Genomic DNA, 18,174 nt, shown 5'->3' with positions numbered 1-18,174 from the left:
AACACCACCGAGCTTTTCTGCCGCCCCAGGATACCAGTAAATTCCACCATGGGGAAATTCCACATGTCGGTTACTTTGGCAGAACATCTGTTGGGAGGGTTCCCGTGTTCCTAGGGGGTAGAAACCTGCCTGGGCGACCAAACTCAAAGAAACGTCAGTTTCTTTCAGCAGAAGCAGCTGATTTTGGCATCCTTTTTCCTCCAGCGAGTTGGAATCTGGACACTTGGAAACTGGAAGAGTCCAAAACCATCATGAAAACCGGAGAGGCCAAGTGTATTCTCTCTTTTTTGGTCTGGAACAGATTGAGTTTCATGAGTTCTGGCTCCTGACTCATCAGCTGCCTACAACCCCCCACCCCACCCAAACAATCCCTGAAATCAGACCCGAGATTCTCTCCCCCTCCCCCAAGAGACAGTAGATTGACCAGCTCAGGTCCATAAATTTAAATGGGTCAAATTGTAGTCGGACTTTAGTTAGATACAGGCCATTGGGAAAGAAAGTGCATGCAGACGCTTGCTTTTTCAAAGGATCAGAGCAAAGTCAGGTCCAGCAGAACTGATTTGAGCCTCAGAAAGCACACAGAGCTGACAGACAAAGTGGGGAAGTACGTAACTCTTCAAATTGCTCTTTTAACTCAGTGAACTTTTCAACCACCCTCTCAACCAATGGAGCAGTGTGGGTCAGGATGGTGGCCCAGAGGCTTTGTGGGTACCAGCAGGAAGACCTAAAAGGGCTCCACTACCATGCCTTGGGACCTCACAATCTCCACTCACAAATGTTTTCAGTGCTCCACTTTCCAACTAAACTCTTCCCAACCCGGAACATATTAAGAGTTTGCTAGAATTTATGAATTACTCCTGGCTTCCTGGCCTTCTGCTTGTCGCCAAGGAACTGTGAGAAACATTTGCAGGCGCGGAATGGGTGGAAAGCAGAACTGGCCAAGTTTTCTGACCTTGGCGGTATTCAAGCTCCTCACGTCCTCGCTTCCCTTCTCCAGGTCCTATATTGCCTTACTCCCCGGGGTGGGGTGGGTGTTGTAATTTGGAAACTAGAAAGTTTCCTTAATAGCTTTGTCAAGGGAGCCCCTGAACAATTTTATTCCATCAAATCAGGCTTCGGTCTAAATTACTCTTCGGATCTAGATGCCACTTCGGCTAAAAATTCCTTATTGCTTAGGAAGGCAGGATTGGGGGTGGGGGGAGGCGGCTGAAAGAAAAGCCTGGGCTTCGGAGATAATCTGCTTGCATTTACTCAAGGTGCCAATAAACGAGCACTGAAGGCAGATGGTAAATTCTTTGCACCTTTCGACTCTTTTGATCCACATCTGTTCGAGACAGGATGGATAATTTCTAGAGGTCAAGAGAGCAGTAGCTTCTAGACAAGAGAACCAAGAAGCCTCCTTTCTGAACTTGCTCCTGCTATTATTTTGGTGGTGGGATAAAAGACAGCATCCCAACCACCTGGAAATGTGGAAGGAGGGAGAGTGGAAAGGATCAAAAGGGAGGAGTGTGTGTGTGTGTGTGTGTGAATATTCCCAGTTTCACATCTGACCTGGACTAGGTCACAGCACATTTCTATGCCAGAATTCTCCCAACTGCGCACCCATATTGAGCATCCATCCTGATTTGTTTGCAAAGAGATTAGATCATGTTGGCTATTTAATGAGTTTTCATTCTGATTTGTTTGCAAGGAGTAAAAGCAGGTGTTGTCCCACATATTCTGCTGCATTTTCCAATCATTATTCATACTGCAAGAAGTCTGATCTTTTGGAGAAGCAGGTTTGTTGTGCAAGGCTTCCCAATCAACTATAATTGTCTAATGTGAATTTGCCCTTATTGACTAAACCCCGCCTGGAAGCACCCGTGAAGTACTTTCAGATCCCCAAGCTGGCACTTATCAACAACTGCCTCATACAAAGTCAGTCTGCTGGGTCCATATGACCCAGAACTATCTACACCAGGCATTGGCAACCTAAGGCCCATGGGCTGGAAGCAGCCCATGGAGGTCGCATAACTGGCCCATGGACCCTCGCCACCCGCTCGGCCGGCTCCCGTGTGCCACGCTAAACCGGTGCAGAGCGGGGACCGCCTTCCACGATGCTTGGCAACCTTCCATTGGCTACAGAAAGCTCCTGCAGCCAATGGGAAGCTGTGAATGACTCCTCTGCGCTGCAAATTGCGTCTGTGCATGTGCAGACACCAAAATTGCACACTCGTGCTCTGGCCCATGAATTGATCTCCACAGGAGTTAAGCAGCCCACAGCAGATAAACCTTGCCGACTCTTGATCTACACAGACTGGTAGCAGCTCTCCTGGGTCTCTCCAAGCCCTATGTTGATAAACCTGGGATATTCTGCATACAAGCAAGAGCTCTGTCACTGAGCTACATCCAAGAAATGGGTTCTCTTTAAGATTTGGACCAAATCAGCAGAAAAACAATGGAAAACAAGGCAGCTAATGTGGTGTAGCATTAAGGGGGTCAGACTAGGACCAGGGAAGCCAAGGTTCTAACACCAACTCAGCTATGACACTCCACAGGAGATGTCCTTGTCAACCTAACCTGCCTCAAAGGGTTGCTGGGCCGGCTGCCAATTCGTTTCCAGGCCAAGTTCAAGGATGAACCTGGGACTCCTACATGAAAGGCAGGTGCTTACCCCTGAGCTAAGGTGCTTTCCCTCAGAGCAGGCCTTTAGAAAAAGTATCCCCCATCTTCTCCTAAACTCTTGCAAGTATCTGGGAGTCCACCACATTATCACCACCCAAAGAAGTCCTCCAAGTTGTTCACTATGCTGGAAACTTTTCTTTTTTAAGGAAGGGTATGAAATTGCAAACGCCTCTGAGAGAATTTGTATGAAGATCTCCATTGGCCTCTGCCCTTCCATATAAGCTTTCTCTTCCCCCTCCCCAAGAACACGTAAATTCCACACCAAGCCCATAAGAAATATGTGTGTGTGCGTGCACAAATTTAGGTTTCCATTCACAACTGGCTTGATGATTTGTCTACTACATGAGGGTGGGGGTGTAGAAGAGATTTTCCAGCAAATTGCATTACTTTGTTTGGTCAATTGGCCTACAAATTGATTTTCCTGTACAAATAATGAACATTTATGGTTATTTTCCCTATAGGCTTGCTTTATTTGCCATGTAACAAAGAGTGATTTTCCTGGATTTTTTGGAGACCTGAGCTTATCGCTGTTAGTAATTGTGTGTGCCTGTGAATTTGGGGGAGGGGGGGAGAGAAGAGGAGGAGGTTGCAGACAAAAGGGAATCTCTTCTTGTGTTGTTGTACGAGATGCTCCAAAGGGAGGGGAAGCAAGAACTATGCAGGAGTGTGTGCTATTCTCCACACTAACCACACATTTACCATAATGCCTACTTTGGCCCTGGGCGAGCAGGATGGCACCATGAGGAGGGAGGGGAGGATGCATCGCTGAGCTTGCAATGGTTACTTGCTCAGTGGCAGAGCATCAGTAGAAGGTCCCAGGTTCAATCCTCAGCATCTCTAAGTTGGGGCTAGGGAAGACTTTGGTCTAAAACCCTGGAGAGCCACTGCCAGTCAATACAGCTTGACAGACCAACGGTCTGGCTCAGTAGAAGGCAGATTCCTACATTCCTTTTTCTCAAGGGTTTTCTCAAGGGACGGGGCCAAAGTTCACCTGCTTTGGATGCAGAAGCAGCTTATTAATTTCATTAATAAGCAGAGTCATTAATTTCTCTCCCTCTTGCTATCCCTTGCCGAATTACCTGGATATTGTCCCACGGGCATTTAGGATATATTACAGAACGTTAGGTGACGTAGCCCCACCCTCCACTCCTGCATGAAGGTGAACGGAAAAAGAACTAAGCCTGGCCTCCCAAGGACTTCCTAACCAAAACACAAAAGGGGGGGGGGAATTGCTGGCTCTCATTAAGATTTCTGCTTCTCAGCCTGGAGTTCACTTTCTAAAGCTTTTGTGGGGGGCCCTGAGGGAACTCGTCAAGCCGCTGGCGAGTGGGGATGGGGGACAAACCAGCAGCTCCAACAAATGGCAAGAGTGGCTAGGTTGTGGCAACATTTGACAGCTTAACAGGTGCACCGAACAGCTGCTATATTTAGGAATCATTAGCAAAGTACATGTCTTCACACATTTGCAGAGAGACTAGGAGAGAGTCAAGATACTGAAATAGTTTTTTTTGGGGTGGGGGGGACGGACAAGGATGAAAGAAAGTGGATTTTGCAGGCCCTTCACCTGATCGCTCCCACACCAATTCCACAGGAGCCCACATGGCAGACAGGTGGAATTGAGGGATTAGAAACTGAGAACCAGAAGAAAGACTACTGCAATGCGTTCTACGTGGGGCTACCTTTGAAGGTGACCCAGAAACTATAACTAATCAAGAATGCGGCAGCTAGACTGGTGACTGGGAGCGGCCACCGAGACCACATAACACTGATCTTGAAAGATCTACATTGGCTCCCGGTATGTTTCCAAGCACAATTCAAAGTGTTGGTGTTGACCTTTAAAGCCCTAAACGGCCTCAGCCCAGAATACCTGAAGGAGCGTCTCCATCCCCATTGCTCTGCCCGGACGCTGAGGTCCAGCGCCAAGGGCCTTCTGGCGGTACCCTCATCGCGAAAAGCAAAGCTACAGGGAACCAGGCAGAGGGCCTTCTCAGTAGCAGCGCCCACCCTGTGGAACGCCCTCCCATCAGATGTCAAAGAGATAAACAACTACCTTACATTTAAAAGACATCTGAAGGCAGCCTTGTTCAGGAAAGTTTTTAATGTGTGACATTCCAGGTCTCAACTCTGGAAATTTTTGAAAAGAAGGGCAATTAAGATTGACAGCAAGAGGAAGTGTTCCCTATACACATACAGAATTTGGCTGGATGGCATCTTGGACACCTCCTTTCAGCAACTCCTGCAGCCAGATGTGGCTCTTACCTCTGTACAGCAGGCTACACTCAAGCAATGCAAAATCCAGGTGTCTGCACCCTCCCTCTCATCCAGGCAAGCAAGAGTCATTATCACAGTTCAATGAACTTTTCCAGCCAGAGAGAGAAGAGGGTCAGTGAGGGGCATGACATGAGAACGGGGGTGGGGCTAGGAAAGGGCATGGCCTATAAGAGTCCCAAAAGCCTGATGGAAATGTATGGAGGGCTGCATTTTGGCCCCCGGGCCTGAGATTCCCCCACCTGTGTTTTACATGACTCTTGAAGCAGCCATGGAATTGTATGTAGACAGGGGTCTCTGGAAAAGGAAGCGTCAAGATGGGCTTGGCCTGTTGGCTTAGCCTTACAGCACAGAAGATTTCAACCACGGCTGCATGTTAATTCTGCACAAGGTAGCAGGGAGTAACAATTTCTGCAGGAAATTCTGCAACACATGTGAGGGTCCTGCGAATTAAGGACTTTTGCACCACTATATCTGATTTCTTTCCGCAGGGCCTGTAAGACAGAGTTGTTCCACCTGGCCTTTGGGGCTTGGAATCAACTTGATCCCCTCCCCCTCTTTTCTTTTTCCTTCTGTGATGGAACTCCTATTTGGGGACTTCCCTGGCTTTTTTCTGGCCCACGTAGGACCAGTCTGGATAGTTGGCCTTGGTGAAGATTTGATGTTTTCATCCCCAAATAGTTTTTGATTTGAGTTTCTACTGAAATGAGGCTGCATTTTAATGTTGTCTTTTAATCTTGTTTTTAAGTTGTATTTTAATCAATTGTTTTTATACCTGGTGTTAGCAGCCCTGAACCTGGTCTTGGCTGGGTATAAATAATATATCTATCATCTATCTATCTATCTATCTATCTATCTATCTATCTATCTATCTATCATATTTGACTTGAATGAATTCTGTGTGGTTTTACTATTTCACAAGATCTCTTCGGTTAATTGTGGGGAGGGGAAAGGGTGGATACAGGGCAACTCCTGATCACTGCAGGAAGGGGGATTGTAAGGGCATAGAAAGAGCCCTCTTGGATCAAGTCAAGGGTAAATGTAGTCCAGTATCCTGTTCTCACAGTTCCCAATCAGATGCTTAAGGGAAACTTGCAAGCAGGGCCTAAGTGCAATAGCAACTCTCCCCACTTTGGAACCCCAGCCAACTGGCATTCAGAACCATGCAGCCTCTGCCAACGGAGGTAGAACTTATGGTTAGTAGCCATTTGAGTACCTTACCCTCCACATTCAGGCATTCCTCAGGCAGTTTTGGATTCTGCAAGAGTACCCCTAAGGGCTAGAAACCGAAGTCCCTTTTTAAAAAAAAGAAGAAAAAGGAAATTTATTGGGATGAGAAACTCCACAACCTGTGCTTTGTCTCCGCTCCCGCAGAACTGCAGTACAGGCGCCATTCTGGATGTAACCCCGAGCCGTAGCCCAAGGCCAAAGCCCAGCTCAGCAGATCAATACGCAGTTGAATAAATAAACGGGCCGCCCAAGTGTTAGTTCAAGCCAGCGCTGTGACACGCCCCTGACAATATCGATTCCTGGAGCAAAAGCACTGTGCAATGACCCAAGAGCCTAGCATTGTAGTGTGAGCCAGGTTTGTTCAGAAGCAGAGACACAGAAAAAAATAATGCCCCAACACCTATGCATACAAGAAACCCACCACACTATGCTTTGAACTAACCCGTGGTGGTGTGCCCACAATTCTGCTGGATCTGCCGCATGCCATTAACTTCCCACAACAGCCTGCAGCAGAAGCCAGAAACACTCTGCAACTGGGGTGGATTTTTTACTTGCAAGGGATTTTCTTTCCTTCTTGGCTTGTTTTTAAACCTGGGAAACACTTAAAAGCAGAATCCCACAGAGTAAATAGGATTTACCTCTACCCTCCACAGTCCTTAAAACAGAAGCTGTACAATGTAAGGACATAATAAGAGCCAATCAGATGCCTCTGAGAAGCCTGCAAGCAGGACCTGAACCCAACAAGAACTCTCCCCATTGGTGATTCCCAGCAACTGATTTTCAGAGGCATACTGCCTCCCACAATGGATGAAGAAGATAGCTGCTGTGGCTAGTCGCAACTGCTAGCCTTACCCTAGAAATCTAGAGAGGATACTAATCTATCTTAGAGATAGGGCAAGCACCAGCAACCTTAAGTAACCATTGAGCACCAAGACCGTAGCAGTGGTCCCCAACAGTGATGTGCACCAGAATATGTTCAGAGGCATATTTTTCCCAGCACTTTTTTTATCCGCGTGTCTACTCAGAGCAAATCTTAATTGGATACCACCCTTGAGCGGGATTGGAGGGTAGGAAGAGTGAACAAGAGGGATGCAACAAGATGAACAAACTAACAACACAGCAATAGTCAGACAGGGCAAAACTCACAACCCTGACCCTCAAGCCTAACTCCAGACCCCCCAAATCTGTTCCTTTCAGCTTGCACAGCCATTGCACAGTGAATCCTTTATACAAGATGAAATCGCAACGGCAGGCTAAGTTATCAGCACAACCCCAGAGGGGTGTCGGTGTGGGTGGGTGTGCGCACAAACGCACACACACAGAGTGATGGGAGAGATTGTCAACATTCACTTTGTATTTTTCTAACCCAGGGTGGCCGCGCTTGGGGTCAGCATCTGGCTGCCTGTCAACCTCCCGCTGTTCTCCGCTCCTTTATTTATTTATCTCTCCCTAACCCAATTTTCCGGCTGGAATGGCGAGAGAGTGACGGCAAAGTAACGCGGTTGAGGCGCCCCGGGCAAAATGCCTATTACCTTCCCTGCCTCCCCCTTAATCAATAAAGCCGTTTTGCTGCCTGCTTCTGAAGCAGAGCATGCCATTCTTCAACAAGGGCCCTCGCACCAGGAGTTCGTGCAATCCAAGCCGGAGGGGGCTGTACCTGGGGTGTGCACTTAATGTGGCTACTCTTCATGGTTGTGTGAGATGCATGTGTGTGTGTTTTCCATATATAGGGTGCAAAAGAATGATAGTGAAGGCTGGAGATGGGAGTGTGCAATTGAAAGAACTGTGACCTGAGGGGTTGAGTTTTCTATATGAATCTATGGGTTGGTATATGTAGATCTACAAATATAGATATGTAGGAATGTACGAAGGCATAATTTTTCCTTCCACCTTGTATTCATTGCATGCAACTGTGAGAACAGGATGCTGGACTAGATGGGGGGGGGGCATTCTCAATCATGTATCGTTTACGGATTGAAAGCAACAGCAACAGCAAATACAATTGATTTCCATTCTGGAAATGGGACGAATAAGCAAACAGCAGCAGGTTCTGCTCCCATTTCCAAGTTCAGCAGAATTCTCTAACATCCTTATATGGAGGTTTGTAGAGATAAATATACATATGCACACAAAGACTAAGAACCTTTGGGCGCTCAAGCTGAATATGAAAACACTGATTTTGGCCTGCAATTTGTTTCCAGCATCTCAGTATTCCCAGGTATACTACCTCTAAATAGGGAGGTTCCATGTCTGGCTCTTTGGGTAGTGGGTGGCGCTGTGGGTTAAACCACGGAGCCTAGGATTTGCCGATCAGAAGGTCGGCGGTTCAAATCCCTGTGACGGGGTGAGCTCCCGTTGCTCGGTCCCTGCTCCTGCCAACCTAGCAGTTCGAAAGCACATCAAAGTGCAAGTAGATAAATACCGTATTTTTCGCACCATAGGACGCACTTTTTCCCCTCCAAAAATGAAGGGGAAATGTGTGTGCGTCCTATGGTGCGAATGCAGGCTTTCGCTGAAGCCTGGAGAGTGAGAGGGGTCGGTGCGCACCAACCCCTCATGCTCTCCAGGCTTCGCACACCTCTCCGCAAGCAGCAGGAGCCCAGCGCTGGGCTCCCGCTGCTTGCGGAGAGGTGCCTGCATGCCGAAGCCTGGGCGCGCTGAGCTCAGCGCGTCCAGGCTTCGCGGACCTCTCCGCAAGCAGCGGGAGCGTTCCCGCTGCTTGCGGAGAGCTGCCTGCATGCCGAAGCCTGGGCGCGCTGAGCTCAGCGCGTCCAGGCTTCGCGGACCTCTCCGCAAGCAGCGGGAGCGTTCCCGCTGCTTGCGGAGAGGTGCCTGCATGCCGAAGCCTGGGCGCGCTGAGCTCAGCGCGTCCAGGCTTCGCGGACCTCTCCGCAAGCAGCGGGAGCGTTCCCGCTGCTTGCGGAGAGCTGCCTGCATGCCGAAGCCTGGGCGCGCTGAGCTCAGCGCGTCCAGGCTTCGCGGACCTCTCCGCAAGCAGCGGGAGCGTTCCCGCTGCTTGCGGAGAGGTGCCTGCATGCCGAAGCCTGGGCGCGCTGAGCTCAGCGCGTCCAGGCTTCGCGGACCTCTCCGCAAGCAGCGGGAGCGTTCCCGCTGCTTGCGGAGAGCTGCCTGCATGCCGAAGCCTGGGCGCGCTGAGCTCAGCGCGTCCAGGCTTCGCGGACCTCTCCGCAAGCAGCGGGAGCGCTCCCGCTGCTTGCGGAGAGCTGCCTGTTTGAGGGCTGGGGTCGGGGGAAGCTCTAGCTTCCCCCGCCCCAGCCCCGCACCTGGGGGGGAAATAATTTTTTCCCCTTTATTTCCCCCCCAAAAAACTGGGTGCGCCCTATGGTCCAGTGCGCCCTATGGTGCGAAAAATACGGTAGGTACTGCTCCAGCGGGAGGGTAAACGGCGTTTCTGTGCCCTGCTCTGGTTCGCCAGAAATGGCTTAGTCATGTTGGCCACATGACCCGGAAGCTGTACGCTGGCTCCCTCAGCCAATAAAGCGAGATGAGCGCTGCAACCCCTGTCGGTCACGACTGGGCCTAATGGTCAGGGGTCCCTTTACCTTTATATGCTATTACAGCATATAGCTGTCTGGAAATCTCAAATTTCTACATTTCCCCCCAGAAGTGTCTGAATGCCCCATAGATTACAAATATGATGCAAATAAACAGCCACATTGATAGTAACAAGACAGTGGGCTCAGACTGGACTACTGGTAAACAATCACATAAGTTAGTTTTAAACAGTACAGTGGTACCTTGGGTTACATACGCCTCAGGTTACAGACGCTGCTAACCCAGAAATATTACCTCGGGTTAAGAACTTTGCTTCAGGATGAGAACAGAAATCGTGCTCTGATGGCGCAGCGGCAGCAGGAGGCCCCATTAGCTAAAGTGGTGCTTCAGGTTAAGAACGGACCTCCGGAACAAATTAAGTATGTAACCAGAGGTACCACTGTACTAATTTTTTGCTCACAATTCTACAGTGGTGCCTCACAAGACGAAATTAATTCGTTCCGCAAGTTCTTTCGTCTTGCGAGTTTTTCGTCTTGCGAAGCACGGTTTCCCATAGGAATGCATTGAAAATTAATTAATGCGTTCCTATGGAAACCGCCTTCAGACCAGGTCCGGGGACAGTCTGTCCCCCGACCTCTTCTGAAGGCTGGGGGGGGGCGGACAAGGGCTTTTCTTCCCACCCCCAGCATTTTAAAAAAACCCCGGGACAGCAGAGGACTTCTCCGCTGGCCCGAGGTTTTTTAAAATGCTGGCGGGCGGCAGCAAAGGCAGCCCGGGGCGATTTAATAATAATAATAATAATAATTTATTATTTATACCCCGCCCATCTGGCTGGGCCCCCCCCAGCCACTCTGAGCGGCTTCCATAGAAACCAGGAAACACTAAAATATCATACATTAAAAACTTCCCTGAACAGGGCTGCCTTAAGATGTTTTCTGAATGTCAAGTAGTTGTTTATCATTTTGACATCTGCTGGGAGGGCGTTCCACAGGGCGGGCGCCACTACCGAAAAGGCCCTCTGCCTGGTTCCCTGTAGCTTTGCTTCTCGCAATGAGGGAACCGCCAGAAGGCCCTCGGCACTGGACCTCAGCGTCCGGGCAGAACGATGGGGGTGGAGACGCTCCTTCAGGTATACTGGGCCGAGGCCGTTTAGGGCTTTAAAGGTCAACACCAACACTTTGAATTGTGCTCGGAAACGTACTGGGAGCCAATGTAGGTCTTTCAAGACCGGTGTTATGTGGTCTCGGCGGCCGCCCCCAGTCACCAGTCTAGCTGCCGCATTCTGGATTAGCTGTAGTTTCCGAGTCACCTTCAAAGGTAGCCCCACGTAGAGCGCATTGCAGTAGTCCAAGCGGGAGATAACTAGAGCCTGCACTACTCTGGCGAGACAGTCTGCGGGCAGGTAGGGTCTCAGCCTGCGTACCAGGTGGAGTTGGTAGACAGCTGCCCTGGATACAGAATTGACCTGCGCCTCCATGGACAGCTGTGAGTCCAAAATGACTCCCAGGCTACGCACCTGGTCCTTCAGGGGCACAGTTACCCTATTCAGGACCAGGGAGTCCTCCACACCAGCCCGCCCCCTGTCCCCCAAAAACAGTACTTCTGTCTTGTCAGGATTCAGCCTCAATCCATTAGCCGCCATCCATCCTCCAACCGCCTCCAGGCACTCACACAGGACCTTCACCGCCTTCACTGGTTCTGATTTGAAAGAGAGGTAGAGCTGGGTATCATCTGCATATTGATGGACACCCAGTCCAAACCCCCTGATGATCTCTCCCAGCGGCTTCATATAGATGTTAAAAAGCATGGGGGAGAGGACGGAACCCTGAGGTACCCCACAAGTGAGGTCCCAAGGGTCTGAACACTCATCCCCCACCACCACTTTCTGAACACGGCCCAGCAGGAAGGAGCGAAACCACTGTATAACAGTGCCCCCAGCTCCCAGCCCCTCTAGACGGTCCAGAAGGATGTTATGGTCGATTGTATCAAAGGCCGCTGAGAGATCCAGCAGAACTAGGAAACAACTCTCACCTTTGTCCCTAGCTCGCCGGAGATCATCAACCACTGCGACCAAGGCAGTTTCGGTCCCATGATGAGGCCTGAACCCCGATTGGAAGGGATCCAAATGGTCCGCATCCTCCAGGCGTGCCTGGAGTTGTTCAGCAACCACACGCTCAATCACCTTGCCCAAGAATGGAAGATTTGAGACTGGGCGATAGTTGGCCATACTGGCCGGGTCTAAAGATGGTTTTTTAAGAAGCGGTTTAACGATCGCCTCTTTCAGCGGATCTGGGAATGTTCCCTCACAGAGGGAAGCATTCACCACCCCGCAGAGCCCATCGCCCAGCCCTTCCCGGCTTGCTTTTATTAGCCAGGATGGGCAAGGATCAAGGAGACAGGTGGTTGGTTTCACGCGTCCAAGCAGCCTGTCCACATCCTCGGGGGTAACGGATTGAAACTGATTCCATGCAACTTGACCAGACAGGGCTCTAGCACTCTCCCGCCCCAGCCCTGCTCCCACGGTGGTGTCTAGCTCCTTCCGAATATGAGTGATTTTATCTGCAAAAAACTTTGCAAAATCGTTGCAGGAGATCTTGGGGTCTGTACAAGGCCCCGGTGGTAAAGGTGGTTCCGTTAAATTGCGGACCACCTGAAAGAGTCTCCTGCTACTATTTTCTGCAGATGCAATAGAGGCGGTGAAGAAAGTCTTCTTCGCCGTCGCTATCGCCACTTGGTAGGCTCGACGTTGAGCTCTAACCTGTGTCCGGTCAGATTCGGAGTGAGTTTTCTGCCACCGACGCTCTAGCCGTCTCAACGATTGTTTCATCGCCCTCAGCTCCGAAGAAAACCACGGGGCTGTCCGGGCTCCATGCAATCGGAGAGGGCGCTTCGGAGCCAGACAGTCAATAGCCCTGGTTAACTCCGCATTCCAGCGGGCCACCAGGGAATCAGCTGAAAGGCCATCAACATGGGATAAAGCATCCCCTACCACTCTCTGGAAACCATTTGGATCCATTAAGTGGCGGGGGCGGACCATCCGAATTGGTCCCACCTCCCTGCAGAGGGGAAGGGTCGCAGAGAAGTCCAGTTGCACCAGTTGCGATTTAAGACAGTCCCGGGGCGATTTAAAAGTCCAGGACCTCTTCCGAAGGCGGGCGGGGGGCAAAAGTCTTTGCTCCCCCCTGCCTGCCTTCCCGGGAGAGCGGAAAACACAGCGCTGCCTTCCCGCTTTCCGCGGAAGGCAGGCAGGGGGGACAAAGACTTTTGCCCCCCGCCGGCCTTCGGAAGAGGTCCAGCTTTTAAAATGCTGGCGGTGGGGAGCAAAACCTTTCGCCCCCGCCGGCCTTCCTGGACCTCTTCTGAAGTCCGGAGGGGGGGGGAAGGCTTTGCTCCCCACCGCCAGCATTTAAAAGAGGTCCCCGGATATTTCCCTACGGGCTTTCGTCTTGCGAAGCAAGCCCATAGGGAAAATCGTCTAGCGAAGCGACGCAAAAACCGAAAAACCCTTTCGTCTTGCGGGTTTTTCGTCTTGCGAGGCATTTGTCTTGCGGGGCACCACTGTACAACCTTAGTTGTTTGAAGCTTTTGTTGTTGAATGCATTGCCCCATGAGTCAACTACAGTATTTGTTTACTGGAAAAAAGATAGCTCTTTGCTAGCACCCTGCTGACTGGGAGAGACAACACCATCCTGAATTGTTCTGAGGGAACAGTGTCTTGTGAATGTACAGGTGAAAACGAACAATACACTATTATCAGCAAACCATCAACGTTGTGCTGCCTCCTGCAGTCAGAAAGGTGCTAACAAAGCGCTATCTTTTCTAGTGAAAAAACACCTGATAACCAACTAGAAAAGGATGGTACTTTGATAGAACTCTACTAACTGGAGAAGGCCAGTTTGTCGCCAATATTTATCTTGCCTGTAGATGCTGAAGGCGATTGGGTGGATGGGGACAAATTTGCCAATATTGCCAGTGTCAGAAAAGCAAAACATTGTTTTGGCAGGTGCCTGTAACTGAACACTGTCTTAGTAGACATCGCCCGGCTTAACATACCTCTTGCTTGCCTTTGGGCAAAACGTTTGGCCCTTGCTGAAGGACGGCAGTTCTCATTATGAGCAGGGTGGGGAGGGAGAAGAGCGGCGTTCAGCACATTTCCCAACGGTACCCTGCGATGCATTACGGCCCAACTGGTTTCCCCCCTCCTGAACAACCCACTGCTATTGACATCCTTCCAAGATCGTTAAAGCAAACATCAAGGAAAGGGAGAAATTTGTTTGTTTAAGGAGGTGCAAGTCTTGACAAAACAGACCCTAATCAGTTATTTAGATAATTGAAAAGCCGCCAGGTCTTTGTTACCTGCCAGGGCCAAACAGGAAAGGCTGGGGAGAAGGAGAGAAAAAACACAGACCAAAAAAAAAGCAGCCAGACAAGGACTGGGGCTCAAATAGCATCCAGGTGTGGAAATAAGGTTTGGCTCACAGATGAAAACCACACAGGGCTCGTTGTTTCAACGGCAAAGCTTGATCTTCTGTCCTTTGCAATAGTTTGTGTCACGGCTGTAAACACAGCAGTCGGGTTTTGTTTTTTTAAGTGGAAGAACAAAGAGGTACTATTTCTTTCTTATCCTACCCTCCTCCCAAGGAACTCTCAAGGTGGTATTGGTGGTCCTCCCCTCCGTTGTTATTTTCAGAACAACCCTATGAAGTAGGCCTGGCTAAAAGAGAGCAAGCTTTTTTAATGTGCCTTGAGAGCTTCTTGGCCAAGTCGGGATGCGAACTTATGCTTTGCCCCCATCCTGCCCTTTGTCTGACACTCTAACCATCGCACCATGGTGCAATTCTCATGGGCAAGTCTAACTTGCAGAGTTGGTACACCAAGCAGATTATGAGCAAAGATGTTTAGCTAGTGATATATGTTGAAAGGGACGTGGGTGGCGCTGTGGGTTAAACCACAGAGCCTAGGACTTGCCGATCAGAAGGTCGGGGGTTCAAATCCCCGCGACGGGGTGAGCTCCCATTGCTGGGTCCCAGCTCCTGCGAACCTAGCAGTTCAAAAGCACGTCAAAGTGCAAGTAGATAAATAGGTACCGCTCCGGCGGGAAGGTAAACGGCGTTTCTGTGAGCTGCTCTGGTTCGCTAGAAGCGGCTTAGTCATGCTGGCCACATGACCCGGAGGCTGTACGCCGGCTCCCTCGGCCAATAAAGCGAGATGAGCGCCGCAACCCCAGAGTCGGCCACGACTGGACCTAATGGTCAGGGGTCCCTTTACCTTTGTAAGTTGAAAACCAGATTATTGCCCAGTCCTAGTTTTCCACACATTACACTCCAGCCTTCCCCAACCTGATACCCACCAGATGTTTTGGATCACTCCTGACCGGGGTGGATGAGAGTTGTGGTCGAAACTATCTGGAGAGCTCGTGGTTGGGGAAGGCTGCACTGATCAGGATCCCCACCCCCTCAAACTTGCAGAATTAGAATTATGCAAAATATACCCCAATACCCACATGCTTTACATTGATAACAATATTTACCTCTATATATGCAAGAATTTTTGTTTTCCCCCCAGTGTGGACACAAAGTAAAACACTGAAAGAGAGGGAGCAGACTAGCTTCTCACAAAGGGGGGGGGGGAATAGTTTGAAGAAGCCATATTTGTGTGGTGCACAGTACAGGTTGCTGCAGGAGTATATTCACAGCATGGCCCTATAGCACTCCAAGTTTGGAATTTGATGATGTAACAAAATTTATGCACTGCTTGGTGTATTATTGCTAACCTCGAAATGTTTAGCAATAAAACTTTAAAACTATCAATTGAAAAACAGCCCAAAACAGACATTTTAAAATACAGTAAGCCCACAACATACATGCATGTAACACATTCGAGCTTTATGTGCGTGGCAAAAAAGTAAATAAAAAGGGGGTGGAAAGGGGGCAGGGTTCCAGGAAAAAGGACTTTCACAATCCCACCTGCCACTGAACCCCATGTGTTTTGACTATATGCAATTTTGGCTTTAAGAGCGATCCCTGGGAACAGAACCCCTGTGTAAGTTGTGGGCTTGCTGTAATCAAATAAGTAGCTCCAAGGAAATAAGACATGTACAACTCCTACATGTCTAGGAAGGCTGGTCTAAACAAAGATGCTTTTAAGCAGGCACCAAAAACAGTACAGTGAAGTCGCCTGGCTGCTTTCAATAGGCAAGGAGTTCCAAAATGCAGGTGCTGCCACACCCAAAGGCCAATATCTTACAAGTGCAAAGCTAGTACAGTGGTACCTCAGGTTAAGTACAGTGGTACCTCAGGTTACATACGCTTCAGGTTACAGACTCCGCTAACCCAGAAATATTACCTCAGGTTAAGAACTTTGCTTCAGGATGAGAACAGAAATTGTGTTCCGGCGGCACGGCAGCAGCAGGAGGCCCCATTAACTAAAGTGTGGTCTTCAGGTTAAGAACAGTTTCAGGTTAAGAACGGACCTCCGGAACAAATTAAGTTCTTAACCCGAGGTACCACTGTATTTAATTTGTTCCGGAGGTCCATCCTTAACCTGAAACTGTTCTTAACCTGAAGCACCACTTTAGCTAATGGGGCCTCCTGCTGCCGCCGCACCGCCGGAGCACGATTTCTGTTCTCATCCTGAAGCAAAGTTCTTAACCTGAAGCACTATTTCTGGCTTAGCGGAGTCTGTAACCTGAAGCGTATGTAACCTGAAGCATATGTAACCTGAGGTACCACTGTATCATGCAGTACCTGTAAAGGGGCTGACTCCACAGACTGAAACCGTTGAGCGGGCATACATATAGCATAAACTGGTTCCAATCCATATACTAACTGTAACACTATGAACTTGTCTCTTACTTCCCTAGCCACTGGGAGGGGGGAGCATTTATCCAGAGTATATATATTTTTTAAAAATTCCAGTAAGAAGCTCCTTGCAACAGCGAGACTTCACCTGTTAGGCTTACTGCAGGAAGGCTTCCATGGCACACATTCAAAAAACTGCCAAACATCTCCGGAAGGGGTGGGGGGAGGGGAAACGCAAACAAACCTCAAACAGGATAGATGAGAAAAACCTCAAAAGCTCCTTTGTCCCTTTTGGCCGCCAAAAGACCTGCTTTGAATGGTGGGTGGGCTGCTGCGGGCTCCGCTCCCCAAACAGGTAACAAGCAGACTTTTGAGATCGCTTTAAGGTACACCTCACTCTCGCCTCCTCTCCCCTGACTGGTATGAAAGCTTAAGGAGAGAAAATGTGCTTCTGGCATGCCAAAGAAACATAGAAAGCTGCCTGAAACAGAGACAGAGTTTCGGTCCATTTGGGAAAGGGACCCCCAAGTGTCATCTAGTCCTACCCTCCACAATTATTTTTACTAGCTTACCTGCCCACCAATAACCATGTTTACCATTTCTGACTTAAAAAAGAGAGAGTAAAAATAACCTTTTTTTGGTAAAGATTGTCATTAGGGGCAACTTTCATTCATCACAGGTGCACATCTATTTACCAGCCAGCCATAACCCCTTCTTCATAAGACTCCTGCAAAAACAAAGCTGATGGGGTCAGGGAAAGGATATGAAAAGTTATTGATCCAAGGAGAATTCATTTTACCTACAAGGGGACAGGACTTTCTCACTTATTTAATCAAGGGCTGGCATCAAAACCATAGCGAATTTTAGTATTATCTAATTCTACCTAATCTCATTCGATCACTATTGCTCCACCACAGCTGAGAAGGGGAAGTCCTGCCTGTTCTTGTCTTCAGGTGCTATCTCCTGTTGCCTTAGCAACGCAGCAAAATGCCATTTCCACAGAAGTCAGACCTACCACATTCGTCTCCAGGTTTATTTTTAAAAATACAACCCCTATATACGGATGTGTTTAAACCCATATACAGGGGTTGTACTTGAAAATAAATAAACTGGGGTGCAGACATACACCCCAAGAGCAAGCAGAGAAAGGGGGAGGGGGATCTATGCAAAACTCAAAAACCACCAGTGAGAGATTAGGTTAAGTTGCACCAAATTAGAAAGCAAGAGGAGAAAACAACTCATTTAGTTCAGTTTTGGCCATCCATTATCCCATGGGGCTCAGAGTGGCTTATAATGATTATATCTTCCTAAATACATAAAAATGTAAGATGTCACCACGTTCTGCAGTTCACATGGAGATTTGGAGTCCAGCAACAACTGGAGGGCCACAGGCTTCCCCAACCTTGTTTTAATCAGCCTCAATAAGAGCCAGATCAGGCACACATGCAGAAACACAACAAGAAGTCTCCTTTCTGGACCACATTCCCCATCATCCCTGACCATTCATCAGGCTGGGTGCCGGGGCTGGTGGGAGTTGGAGTCCAACAACATCTGCAGGGCCACAGCTGCCTCTGTCTTGCTCTACTGAAAGCAAGCCTAAGAACTCATAAGTGACCCGAACACATTAATCTTCCTCCGCTTACTTTTGGCTTTCCATCTCTTTCCCAGCCCCCAAGGGCCAATGGTCAGGGATAAT

The 18,174-nt window shown here is 49.2% G+C and overlaps 1 protein-coding gene across 11 annotated transcripts in view; it reads right to left on the bottom strand.

Annotated features, from left to right (window-relative positions):
- Positions 1 to 18,174, bottom strand: part of SAMD11 (sterile alpha motif domain containing 11) — a 326,185-nt gene that overhangs the window by 119,780 nt on the left and 188,231 nt on the right. The window contains exon 1 of one of the 11 annotated variants that reach the window (XM_081923527.1): positions 13,732 to 13,816. The exons of the other annotated variants lie outside the window; for them this stretch is intronic. Coding sequence (XP_081779653.1) covers positions 13,732 to 13,788 — 57 coding nt within the window. The 5' untranslated portion in view covers positions 13,789 to 13,816. Of the gene's footprint in view, positions 1 to 13,731; positions 13,817 to 18,174 lie in introns of those variants that run through there. 11 annotated transcript variants of the gene reach the window in all.

This window comes from Podarcis melisellensis, assembly GCF_964234715.1.
Source record: "Podarcis melisellensis genome assembly, chromosome: 8".
Classification (NCBI taxonomy): Eukaryota; Metazoa; Chordata; class Lepidosauria; order Squamata; family Lacertidae; genus Podarcis; species Podarcis melisellensis.
Note: the sequence above shows the minus strand (reverse complement) of the source record. Positions and strands in the feature narration are given on the sequence as shown.